Here is a 13,199-nt window from a genome sequence, read left to right as displayed (position 1 = left end):
GCGAGAGCTGTCTCAAACGATACCAGTCAGTGCTAGCTGAGCTCTCAGATAGGACCATACCAATCCTGAATACTTTGCCAGACTTTTTTTTTTGATAACATTTCTCAAGGGGGGACAGAGAACAAAAATAACAAAACACTGTTCTGTTTAACAGTTACCCATAGCAGAGAAAAGCTGAGCTAAAGTTTCCAACGATTATCAGTACAAAAATCCTAAAATAGACATGCAATGTACCGTTTTTTAATTTAAAACTGGCTAGGCTAGGAGTTCTATCATGTGGATTGAAAGCCACATAAGAGCACAAGGCAACGTATCAAGACGACAAGACACGTTAGAACAGCAGCATTAAAACGCTCAGTATAGCACTGATACGGATGAAGGAACAAAGGCCTCAAGCAGAAGTGGCAAACTGCACTGTAATTCATTGGGAGGAACTACACATTCAGGGAGGATAGATAAATAATGTCCAAGGTATCTATGGAAACCACCATCCTACGCAGGAAACAATAAAACTTGGGAAAAGACAAACATGAGAAAAATAACTGAAACTTCAGATACTCATAAGGACAATAACGCTAACTGAAAGCAGGATTTGATCCCAAAGGGACGGGGGCTTAAAGAGATGTGAAGTATGGAAATGAGGGCTAGCAGGATGAAGGACAAATAGGAGCTATATGGTAACTCTGCAAAGAGAAATCTGTGAGGCTGTCTCCCCAGAGCAGATGTGGGAGCCCTAGCTTTAAAATCCATTTATAAACTGGCTGGGCTTCCACACCACTCTTCTTCAGCTGACTCTCAGCAGGAGGTCTCCTCCTGGGCCGTGACCTGCTCACCCTTTACACAGACACAAGGGAAGTCGACTTACTTTGGGTGGGAATGGTGAAGGCAAAAGGCTGGGGACAGTCGTTTCAGCTTTGCACTTCCCATCACTGAAAGCATGTGACAATCTTCCTTGCCCTCCTGTTTTGTTTTGTCCACTGTTTTTGCCCAATCATTTTCAGCCCTCAGAGCCTCTCACAGCTCAGTTTGGACCTGATTACATTTTTGTACCACTGATCACACCAAAACGAAAACCTCTTAGACTCTGCTGAGTTTACCAATTATAAACAACGGTTTCACATCTTTTTCTCATTTAAGAATGGCGTAGTTTTTTAACATAGCTATGATATATGAAATTAACGTAGCAACAGTGCAAGACCTTATGGAACAGGAAGATGACACGTGTTTCAAATAATGGTTTCAGTCGCACACATTTCCTCACCCACGCTCACTCCCCCAGTACACACAGGCACCAAGCTCACCCAGGCGCTCTGGCAGGATCCTGTGTGAGATGGGACCAAGGGTGGCAGATGCCAAGTCCTCACTGCATCTCTTGGGTTCCTCTGCAGTGGCAAGCTACAATTTTTGGGCAGGTCTTTTGCCATCTTTAGGAGCTAGTGGTTACTACAGTGTGATCCCTTTGCCTCAAAATCACAATTACGTCCTCCCCGAGAGCCCTAGGACAGATGGCTGCTCAGTACATTTTTTCCCCCTCATTTTGGGTACCTTAGCTCCCACAGTCTGCCTTCCTGCCGGGAGAGGAAGAGGACGACTTGCACATGGGACGTGCTGCGACCTTGCTGTCATCCTTTTATTAATGGAGCACTTTTTTTTTGCAAAGAAGTCATCTGCACGGGGGCTTTATCAGCACCCATGCCTTGTTCTGATGAGCTATCTGTGTGAGGCTTATCAGGGTGCAGGCTGCTGGGCTTATCATAAACACCCCATTTGTCAGCATTTACCCAGTTTTACTGCAGTCAGTCACATCCTTGGTTATCAATACAGACCATTCTTTTAACCCTTGCTCTGTTGCTTCTTCTAGTCCTTTCTCTCTCTCTCTCACACACACACACACACGCACTTCCATTCGTGTTTCCTTCAAGCCAGTTCTAGTATTTCTCCTTCTTCAGCTGCATGCCTGCCTTATGCACAGTATGCCGGGACCTTCGTTTCACAGGCTGTCATCATGGCTGTGAAAAGGTCTCCTCGGCTTGGTAAGGTTATGGGGGACCCTCATAACAGCAAAGGAAGCAGATTTTAGGGCTGCTCTGGGGTCTGCTCCTGCATGCAGCTCTGCTGCTTAGATGCAGCTGGGTCTTCTGCCCAGAGCTCATGGCACAGCATGCACAAGGACAGCCCCAGCGGCAGTCTGTTGGAAATTAGACCATGCTGAAACCCAAGAGAGGAACAATGCAGCCTGTCCCTGGGTGTCACTACCAGACTCACCATGAGCGATTTTTAACAGTTTACACCCAAGACCTCACTGACAATGTTAAAGCTGGAGCTGTTTTCAGCCTGTCACGTCCCGAGCAGCTCCCTGTGACAGTACGGGGCGAGACCACTGTCACTAGTGTAGTGCAGACCTGGTAGTATTCCTATACACAGGCTCACAGGGCAGGGCTGGCATTAACCTCAGCTTCCCTCATAAAGCTCCTGGTGAGACAGGATAGCAATTATCCCATAGCAGAACCACAAGACTCACAAGGCGGCTTTTGTGCACACACATTTTCTCATGCTCATGTCATAGCCTTTTGAGTCCAGCCTTCTCTCAGCACATAGACTCCAAGCAAGGCCAGGACTGTCTCACTACTATCCCACTATTCCCAGGCTCCCCTTGACTCTGTGGCTTTCACAGCTGACTTCAGCTCTCAGCAGTGCTGTCTGCCCACAACATATGGGGAGCTAATACCAAAAAGGTAATGCTGGAGCCAACCATCATACTTCTCCGCTTGTTGAACCTCAGCCTTTACCTAATAACAAATCATAACATTTGAATTTGTCACAGTGCTTTCCACCCACATACTGCCAAGCAGTTTACAGAGGTCAGCACCATTAGCCCCATTTCCCCAGATGATGAAAAAGCACAAGCTAGTAGCAAATAGCCAGCCTGATGTTCTGTCGCCTGGACCACCTTGTCTGCTTGTCTGGGAAGCTCTTACGAACCACGGCTCCCAGCACACTCCCTCCTGTAGAGAGGCAGAGTTCCCAGGGTCCGGGGAGACAGCAGCATGCTTCAGCTACACCTACTCTTAAATTCATCTTCCATCGTTTTGATATATTCTCTCCCGTTCTGCCAGACTAATAGAAACTTGGAGATTATTGGTCTAGTAAAGTATAAGCACGACTTTTACTGCGAGATCTATCTAGTTCTGCTACAACTTTAAAAACATGGGAAAAATGGAAAATGTCATTTAGGTTAGGAGGAACATGCTGAAAAAGAGGAACACAGGCAGCAGAGCCCCATAGCAGGAAAGAAGGCATCCCCTGTGTTTCCTTCCTGCAGTCCGTCTTCAGGGGCGAAAGTAGGAGAAACCAGTAGAGTAAAAGAGTTGTTTACTACTTTATAAAGGAGTCAGGGACTACCTAACAGCAGTCCTGCTGCATTTATATATAATCTCTATGAAATACTAGTAAACCTAAAGACTAACCACTACACCACACCAGAAGTTTGCAAGACGTGGTTTACAGCAGATTACAATGTAAATTTATAGTTGCAGTCTCCTGAGAAGTAAATGCGCAGAAAAGGCTCTCCAAGATCCCTATTTACAGAAGGGCATCTATTCCTAGCAAGCGGCCACAACATCAAAAGGTCCTTACATTGCTAGAGAAATTACTAGTCTCTGGAGCCGAGACACACTTTGTAACCTAAAAAGCAACTGTAAAATTACTGTCTTTAACAAGGAGTTCAAAGCACAGGGCCAGGTTCTGTTGTAAAACACTATTTTTAAGATGAAATGCACAGGCTTAATTTCACAGTTGGCTTAACTCATCTGTTTGCTCTGCCACAAAAAGGGACTATCCTACCTCTGCCTTTTACCATAGTTCTACCTTGCGCTTGTACAACTGCAGACTGCTTTTCTAATTTTTATCTTTTTTTTTTTTTTTTTAACTGGGCTACTCTTCAGATGGGTTAAGTTCTCTGGTCAGGCTGACACAGTCACAAGCACAGTGTAGGAAAGGAGCTTAAGTGGTCTGACCTTTTAATCAGGCAGGGTAGACATAGCTCAACCCAACTTCATGTGTTAAACCACTTGCTAAATTTATTTTTAAACTTGCAACCAATTCATTTCAAAATAAGGTCTTAATTCTCTCTGGCTAATGACAGAATAAATTCTAAACAACAATGCTGTAATGTTCTTTTCTTTTCTTTATGGCTTTCATGCTTTTTTGCCACAACAGTATTTCTAAGTCTTGTAAACAGGAACCTGACCACTAGTTTTACCAGAATAAAGTTCTTTTCAGCTTCAGCTGGTTTTGAGTTTGTCTCAGACAAAGCCGAGAAACAGTAAGCTTCCTATACTATTTCTGGAAAACAGGACTAAATATATAGAAGCTGCAGATCAATTTATTGAGCGCATTCAATTCAAGGCAAAATTGCAGATTTCCAGTGTTTCCCACAAAGCAGCTGGAGCAGCAACTAAGGGCTGATCTTGGCCAAGAGCAGATGTTCTCCCTGGCAAGAGCTGCCCACTGCCATTCTGGCAAAAAGCAGGTAGGCGGGAGGGACAATTTTCAGCACGAGGAACAAATCCCACTCCATTACCTGTCCCTACCACCAAGTCCATGCTCCATATGGGAGCTCCATCTTCCCTCCCACTGCACGCCTGCTTCCTGGGCTTTGCCATGCTCCATGGATGTTTCCATCCCATCAGCTGTGCTGCAGGGTCTTCAAATTCCCTCCATCCCTCACTTTTGGAGGGGTCTCCCCCCTCTTGCTACAGCCCAGGGAGGAAGGTGCAGAGGCTGCTGCCTCCCCTGCCCCCAGCTGCAATGTCACTATTAATGAATGTTAGAAACCACAGCAGCTCTACTGGCAGTTCCTGCCACTCCGCTGTTTTGGGAGCCCTCCGACCCAGGTGCGAAAGCATGCAAAACCAACCAAGGGGTTGAAGTAGTTTCTACATCCTGAGCTGCTGATTCACGTTTTCCAGGCAGTACACAGAGCTCAAAGGCCAGTGATGGTTTAAGCTTTGGCTGAAAGTTTGCAGATAGTTAATGAACAAACAAGCTAATTCTCATTCCTTTGTAAAAATAAGTCCATTTTCTTTTCATCCTCTCCCCCAAGAACCACCTGGCATTCACCACATTATATGATCAGGGCAAAGATTCTCAGGAGGATCAGAAACAACGGGAACAATACAAATCAAACTAAGAGTCTTTAACTTCTACTTAAGCAAAATAAAAACATTCCCTCAAAGGTGCAAGTCCCAGCCTGTAAACCATTCAGACACCCTGTAAGGGTTACATTTTGGTCAGAAGAGACGTAGCGTGCAGCTGGATGAAGGTCACAAGGGAGCATGGGACAGTGTGGGTCAGACTGATGGGCCCATGTCTCCTCATACCAGAAGCTTAATCACTGCCTACAAAGTATGTTGATGTTACAAGGGGAATTTGAAAGACAATGTGAGGGCAGACAGAGAAGTGGCTCTGCAGATCCTCACGGAAAGCCCTTCCCAAGCTGGAAGGGACCAGTAAGAGCACTAAAGGGTTCAGACAAGAACTATAACAGGCAGAGTTGTAGCATTGCTGGTGGTGGCTGAGCACTGACAGGGTAGTGACAGCAGTGATTGCAGTGACCGCTGCACTGCCTGCATCACCCTTGAACATGAACAGCCAAGACAGCACAAGGGACAGAGGGATGAGGAGCCCAAAGAGCAGGCTGGGAAACTAATGCTTCCAGCAGCATTTAGGGGGAGCGAATGCACGAGAGGACGTGAGCAGATGAATCTGTTCAGTGTGCACTTAGCCGACTCTGTTCCCTTCCATCTGGTCTCTCAACACTTTTTCCCTTAACTCATTTCTTAATTTGTACTGCTAATGCAGCACTGTTTCAGAGCACAGGGCTGGTTTTGTGTCTCTCCTTGTCTTACAGTGAAGCCCCCCCCCCCCCCCAATAACTTTAATCTGAGTGACTTTTACCCTTGCGTCCTTCTGTTATCTCACTTGGGCTGGTGTTGGCTTTCAAGCCAGACAAGCTGAAAGTTATTGGGGAAAAAAACACACCACCACCCCCAAAAAAAACCCAAACGAGCCTAGGGACAAGGACAGGTGCCTTTTCTTTTCTCTTTCAGCAGCACAGATTTATGTCAAATTACACCGGCTGTAGAAGTGCACCCATAGGCTCTGCTGCTCCCCATGTAAGCATGCTGGCAACAGCTCTGCAGCTAGGAAACACTGATGGAAATGCCTGCCATAAAACTTCAGCTCTGCTCAGGGAAGGGAAGTTTCCACTGAGCTGAGAGATGAAGCCAGCTCTCACATCTAGCTGACAAAACCGTAAGAAAATACAATTTAAAAGTGGTCCCCATCTAACTGATCTTTCAGGAAACCAACAGGGGTGCTTCTCTTGTGAAGATGATCCAGAACTTTACTATTCAAGTTTGATCAGCTTCAAGCAATACTAATCCCTTATGGGTTGGCTCCCCAACCAAAGTCATCTCAGTATCATCCACTTCAGCCCAAAGTTCAGCCTAAACACTTCTGTCCTTAACCACATCCTAACCACTTTGAACCGATCATTTCCAAGCTGAGAACCCAGCTCCTGTCTCAACAGACTTCAAACCAGATCCAGCTCTGTGGAACACTGTCATTGAGCACTGTGCTAGTAAAAAGGTACAATACACCTAGCCAGGAGGTATTAACCCCAAAGTCCAGTTTGCTAGTTGCTGCCAACCCCACAGGTGCTAAAAGTACAAAGTTGTAGGAAAAGAAGACATAACCAAACCTGGTACTTTTGCACCATACTAAGCCATTTATACAACTTAGGAAAGGCCAGAAAGATTATCAGTCATTATAGCTTTTGTAACCCTTCCCTTTTCAGGTGTCCAGCCTCTTAAATTTATTCTTTTTCCTCTAGAAATTCCTTGAGGATTTTCTACATATTTCTGGTAATTACAAGCCAAGAGGCAAACACAGGTTGCAGTGGTACCAATAAAGTTGACTAGAGGACAACCTTCTCCCTCCGTGGTAATGCAGCTGTGCATACAATGTAAGAAAGTAAATAAACTGTGAGTTATGGCTTTCACAGATAGATATATATATATGTATGCATCCATACACACACCTCTGCATATTTTTTCCGGACAACATTGTCTGGAAATCTTTCTAGTCTATTCAGTATTTGAATGCCCAATTTTCCTCCCGAAGTTGCATTAGCTGTCCTTTTACAAGCTTGGCCTGAAGCCTATTATTTGCTCTTTATGTTTCCAACCACTCTTGGCTTCTTTAGACTTTTTCCTCTGACTTAATTGGTATTTGTACTGGTCCTCCTAGCACTGACAAACTCCATCTGTAAATCAGCAATGATTTTATACTTAGATCATTATTGAAAATGTCTAATGCCATCAGTCCTCTTGCAGAATACCTCTGAAAACACAGCTGTTTAATGATGATTTCCTTTGATAACTATTTTTGAGGTCTGTTGTTATCCAGGTCTTAATCCATCAGTTCATTCTTTGCTGGAGAGTCATAGGGAGACTTTTGTAATCAGAACAACATCAGAAATGCATCTATTGCTGTGGAGCAGTTTAAACATGGGAGATACTCGTATTTACTGTTTTCAACCACATTTGCTATTGCTGAAAAATAAAACAAGCACAAATAATTAGTTGGAAAAGAGATCAGATAAAGGACCAGTTGCCTTCCCAGTCCTACACTCATAATCCACCCCCTGGCTATCAAATACCAACCAGGGAGATTAGTTCTTCCAGTTCCCCTTTTGTGAGGTGGTCCTGACCATCAGGGAAGTGAGGCTTTAGAAGTCCCTTAACTTACAGCCCAGATTTATTCAATATTCACTCAGTTTTTAAGAATACTTTTTTTTCCCCCTAGAACTTTGATGAGCCTCCAGCCTCATTTGAAGAAATAAATCAAGAAGAGGATGTTAATCGTGGTAACATGCATAAGACAAAATGCAGCCTGTTTTTTCCAAATGAGAATCCCACCAGGCTTGTTTGACATCTGTTTTGTTAAGTCAGCTGACTTACTTTGTAAACAAAAAAAGCCTTCAAGAAAGCAAAGAGAAATGAAATGGTCTATTAGTACTTAAAATTCTCTCCCCTCCCCTTTCCCCTTATAAATGCATTCTCTAGCCAAGTTCCAAACCCAAAAGGAACATACTCCTTGAGGTTGTTGCTGCAGACTCTTGTAGGTGGGACCATCTCCGTTCTAAGATGCGGATTAATATGCTTGCTTGAGGACACCACATGAACTCACAGGTTTGCTTCCATCTGGGATGAGTAATTTCCTTTTCAATGCATTCATTCCCGTTATCCATTTTGACAGTGCTATCCACTTCAACAGTATTATTCTGAAAGCTACTTTAACAAGTCTTATCCTCTACAAAACCAAAAGAATATGATCAAACTAGCTATTAAAACTTAATGACTGGGAAGATCTATCCAGTAATTTAGATAGAACTGATGTCAAACTAAATTGGCAACAGTTCTCTAGGCTACCCATCATTACACTGCTGGGATATTGGGTCAACAATAGCACCCTTCCCATTGCCTAGGATATCCTTAGTGTTCTACTCTAGTTTGTTGAAAATTAACATCATTGCACATAGATCTTCTCAGTAACTATCTGGCACATTTAATTTCAAATTGTTACAAAACTTTACTGCCCCCTCCCTTCCCCCCATTGTTAATCTACCAAACAATCTACCTACTTAGTTATAATACTTCCACTAAATATTCCTTCATATCAGAATTCACACACACACACACACACACACAATCTGGAAAAGTATTTAGCCAACACTTCTGTGGGTTTTTTTAATGTGTCATCATTAAAATCTTACCCTCTCCACCGCCATAAGGATTATGCAATTGCTAGATATACATTATTTTGTTCCTAAGGGGCACAGAACGCCTCCTTTGAATTGTGCTTGGTCCTGCTAACTTTAGATTTTCCCCTGACATCTTCACTGTCTCTAAATAATCTTCTCCAATTCACAGCCTGTATTTTCTATCAGACGTTCTCCATTTCCTCTTTCTACACTTCCTTTCCATTTACTTGTATTAACTTCTATTTGCTGCCTTCACTGCCTGAGTGAACTAGCCAAAGTCATCCTCATTTTTGGTTTTGGAGTGCTGGTCAGTATGTATTCTTTAAATTTGCAATCTTCATTCACATTCCTTTACTTCTCCCCCCCCCCCCACCCCCCCCACCCCCGCCCCATCAGATTTTGCTTTATTACCTTTCCATACTGGAAAAATCACTGGTCCATAGAGAGCAGTCATCTGATAGAGGTGATTAATTCATCTTGTATATAGATAGCTCCAAATCAGAGTTACTACCTTCTGTTCAGTTCAGTACCTTTTATGTTAAAATTGATACATTTTAGAAGGTTTACTGCTTTTTACTGCTGTCTGCATGAGATCAGTATCGTGCTTTCCCCAGACTGAAGCCCTGCCATATATTTTTCAGTAACATATTTTTCAGACTGTCACACTTTCTCCCCAGGAAGGTATTCATACTGATCATTGATACAATCTGTTGCTCTGTAGCACCCCAAACAGAATTTCTTCCTTGGCTGGGTTAGCATATTGATCCAAATTTCAAGGCAGAGCTGACAGTATCAGTATTTTAAATACAGGCTTCCTAAAACTGAAGAGTAGCGTTTCAAGCCTGTTTGTTACAGTCCCTCTGGACAAGACTCCCAGGAAACAGTCCCTAATGATACCTTTCTGATGAAGGGACATGCCCTCAGCGTGCATTGGTGTCTCATTTCAAGGTGGAAACTTTCCTACTAGTTGATAGATTCTGCCTGTCCTGGACTCCCCCTTGTTGAACCTATTGATTGCTGCCTCTGGAAGGCATACTGTGAGGCATTTTCAAAAATACTGCCTCATGTTTTCTTCTCCTCCCTCCCCCACCCCCCCCCATGTGGTTTCTTGCTGTTTATTGCACTAATTTTCATTAGGCTCTTGCAAGACGACTTGCATGTTCTGCAGGTCGGCCCATTCTGACACCCACACTGCCTCTTCAGCAATTAGCTCGAGCACTAACTGTCCGCTTTCCTCAGGTTCCTTCTGCCTCTTTAAAATTTCACCCTCTTAAAGAAGGCTCCTTTGGTCCTCTGCTAAATCAGTTCTCATCATCGAAGTTTCTTCCCTGTGATTCCTCACCTCAGTAGGAAAGGCATCTCCGTTCATGCATTACATTTCATTTTTGGAATGAAACTTTTTAAAGACCGGTTTCAAAGCTATTCTTATCTCCCTCCTCAGCAGAGGCAAATTATTTCTAAGTATTTCCAGCTTCACTCATGACTGTGTAAACTAATGAGCTAACCTTCTCCTGCCAGTCTTTGCTTTAGAGTTTGATGTATGTCAGATTGAGAAAACACTTCTTCCCCTCAAACACCATTCATTACATTCTGTGAAGTTAAAAACTTGGAGAGATCTAGTTTACCATTTTATTTACGCCTAAAGGAAAAAAAAAAAATAATCACATTTTGATTCCCTGTTGTCGTAACAGTGACAAATGAGAGACTTCCACCTAGTACTGAACAAGGAACTATCAAAATAGTGGAAACGATTATCCCTAAGCTTCCCACTCCATTTAAAGGCTAAGTTTCTGCCCAGATCTTCTTCCAGTTTATTGCTTCTTGCCTATTTGTCCGAGTTCCTGCTTTGTGTTTAGAAGTGCCGCACAGAGCCCAGTACCGTCAGCAGTGTAGAAAAATGGGCCGTATTGCAGAAGTTGCTGTAAACAGAGGGTAAGACACCCAGATAGGCAAAAGCTGATACTAAACTAGGAAATGTTTCTGCCAAACGTTAAGTGTGACAAGTGCTGCTCCGTGCACCGTGCCAGCTGTTTATAAAAGGCAAACCCTGGTACAAGACGTGTATCTCGCGGAAAGATTACTGGGCAACAAGCACGTCCAGCTAATGCCGAGTCGCTCTCCCGACCCCCGGGACCGCGGTTACGGGGCCGGGCGGGGAATCCCCCTCCGCCCTGCGCTCCCCCGAGCCGCTTCTGGCCCCGAGCCCACGCACCGAGAGCCCCTCGTGCCCAGCACAGCAATTCTCCCAGCCTCGGAGCTATCGCTTTCCACCGCGGCTTCCTAGCAGCCGATACCGCCACTGACTTTTTGCTCTTTCGAAATTTTTGCCTTTCTCTCCCTTTCGTCCTCCCAGGGCGGTTCTCGGCGCCGCGGGAGCTCGGCCCCGGCCCCGGCGCCGCGGGCTGCAGCCGGGGAGTCACCGCCGGCCCTTCCCCTGCGCGGCGAGGGAGGGAATCCCTCGCACTGACGCGGCCGAACTTCTGCCAGACGCCGGCGCGGAGCCTCCGCTCCCGCCCGCCCCGGGACCCGCCAGCCCGCGGCCACCTCCGGCTTCCCCCGAGCAGCCGCCTCCCCCCTTCCCGGCACCCCGGGCACAAGTCGCCATCGTCCCTTCAGCAGCGGCCAGCGCTCCAAAGGCTCGAAGATGATGTCGGCCGGCGGGGAGGACTGCGGCAAGGCTGCACCCACCCAGGCGAGCCCCCGCCGCGGAGCCTTCGCCCACCGCCGGCAGCGCTCCGCGGGCGCCGAGGGAGGGACGCGCCGCCCGGGGATGCCGCAGCCGCAGCTCCCTCCTGACTGGCAAATCTGACGGAGCTCCTCATGAATATGCACAGCCTCCCCCCCACCCCCCACCCCCGGCGCCGGCCGCGGGATGCCGACACCCCGGGGAGCCCCGCCGGCCCCCCCCCCCCCCCCCCCCCCCGCCCCGCGCCCCCTGGCCGGGGGTCAGGGCGGCCCTCGGAGATGAGCGGTTCGCTTCTGTCCTTACCCTTTGGCTCGTCCATCAGTGCCGGTGCGCGCTCCCTCCTCTCTCCCCCCCACTCCTCCTCTCTCAGGCTCTGCCGGCTCTGAGCTGCCTTAGCGAGAGGTGCTCATGAAAATGGGCGCTTTAGTGGTCCATGGCTGTGGGAGGGGTTAGCTCAACTCTACATGACTCAATCCATCTAACTTGCAGGCTGACCTCCCGCTTTCCTTAAAGCCCAGATTACCTCAGAGTCGCCGCGCTACCAGCGCCTCGGGCTCCTCCGCCGGGTCGGAGGGTCCCGCCCGGCCGGGGGGGCTACCCGAGGGAACGGCCGCCGCTGGCTCCGCGGGGGCCGGGCTCTGAAGCGGGATTGCGGCGCTGGCTCCGGGGGGGAGAGATCATTTTGGCTGCAGAGAGAAAGTCTTTTGTTAGGTTGGGTTTTTCTTTTTTTTTTTTTCTTTTTTTTTTTTTTTTAAGTTGCATAAGACTGAGCAGATACCAGCGAGGTGCACGAAGAGGACTGTCCTGAGAAGAGATGACCTTCTTCGCTTCCAGATACGGGGTCCAGCCCACAAAAAAACCAACCCCAAAACAAGCAACAAACCGTGGAAGGAGATACACTTGCAATAACTGCTGACAAGTCACCTCCTGCACCTACCTGCCCCACAAAATGAGTTCGTACCTCTGGCTGCATCTCCTGGGGATCTTCAGGAAAAAGCCAGTTTGGGGGCTACTTGCCAGGAAGACCTGAAGAGACACCTCTCCCGCCCCCCCATCCCCACTGCCTTTTATCCCTGCTGAGACCCTGTGCCCTTCCCAGGTTGTCTCCACGCAAATAAGAAATACAGGACAGCACTGGAGGAGGCTCAGCAACTTTTCTCTATAGCCTCCGATATTTAGGCCCTTTCCAGGCACCACATATGCCCCCGTGCTCCCGCCTACGGATCTGCCAGCCTCCCACTCCAAAGGAAGTTGCCAACTCCCCTGGCTCTTTCACTTCCCCCTCAGAGCAGGGGCCACCAACTGCCCAGCGCCTGGGGCTCTTCCCCCTCCCCAGGCACCTTCCCCACTGGTCAGCCAGCAGGTAAAGTCACTGGAGCACCGGCCACCACCACCTGCAGCCAGCTGCCATGCCCTGCCTGTGCCGCAGCCCGCTCCCCCTCGGAGGCATCACTTTTACCCACTCTCCTTCCTGCTCCTGGGGCTTCTCTTTGCAGCCAGACAGGTGGACATGCTGCCCTGCAGCCAGACATCATCCAGCCCTGTGCCCACCCCCCCCCTCCCCCCACCCACCCAGCTTCCACAGATCTTGCCCTGAGGAGAGGCAGCAAGAATCCTGATGCTTAGGACCTGGAGAGCCACATCTGGACATGGGGTTTCAAATCCCTTCCATTGCAGTCCCGTCCC

At 47.3% G+C, this 13,199-nt stretch overlaps 1 protein-coding gene across 7 annotated transcripts in view; it reads right to left on the bottom strand.

The window, feature by feature from the left end:
• Positions 1-12,590, bottom strand: part of ENTPD1 (ectonucleoside triphosphate diphosphohydrolase 1) — a 38,014-nt gene extending 25,424 nt beyond the window's left edge. Inside the window, exons 1-3 of one of the 7 annotated variants that reach the window (XM_049810415.1) lie at positions 9,239-9,823; positions 8,158-8,376; positions 7,403-7,616 (exon numbers count right to left, since the gene is read on the bottom strand). Coding sequence is in view for 1 of the 7 variants with exons in the window: in XM_049810411.1 (XP_049666368.1) it covers positions 11,817-11,832 (16 nt within the window). In the remaining 6 variants the exon portion in view is untranslated. Of the gene's footprint in view, positions 1-1,286; positions 1,519-1,545; positions 1,824-7,402; positions 7,617-8,157; positions 8,377-9,238; positions 9,824-11,816; positions 12,013-12,036 lie in introns of those variants that run through there. The other 6 variants (XM_049810416.1, XM_049810417.1, XM_049810414.1 and 3 more) reach the window with 6 other exon arrangements.
• Positions 12,591-13,199: the final 609 nt, after the last annotated feature.

Source organism: Accipiter gentilis, chromosome 9, assembly GCF_929443795.1.
Source record: "Accipiter gentilis chromosome 9, bAccGen1.1, whole genome shotgun sequence".
Taxonomy (NCBI): Eukaryota; Metazoa; Chordata; class Aves; order Accipitriformes; family Accipitridae; genus Astur; species Astur gentilis.
The sequence above is the reverse complement of the archived record's forward strand: the minus strand, read 5'-3'. Positions and strand labels throughout refer to the sequence as shown.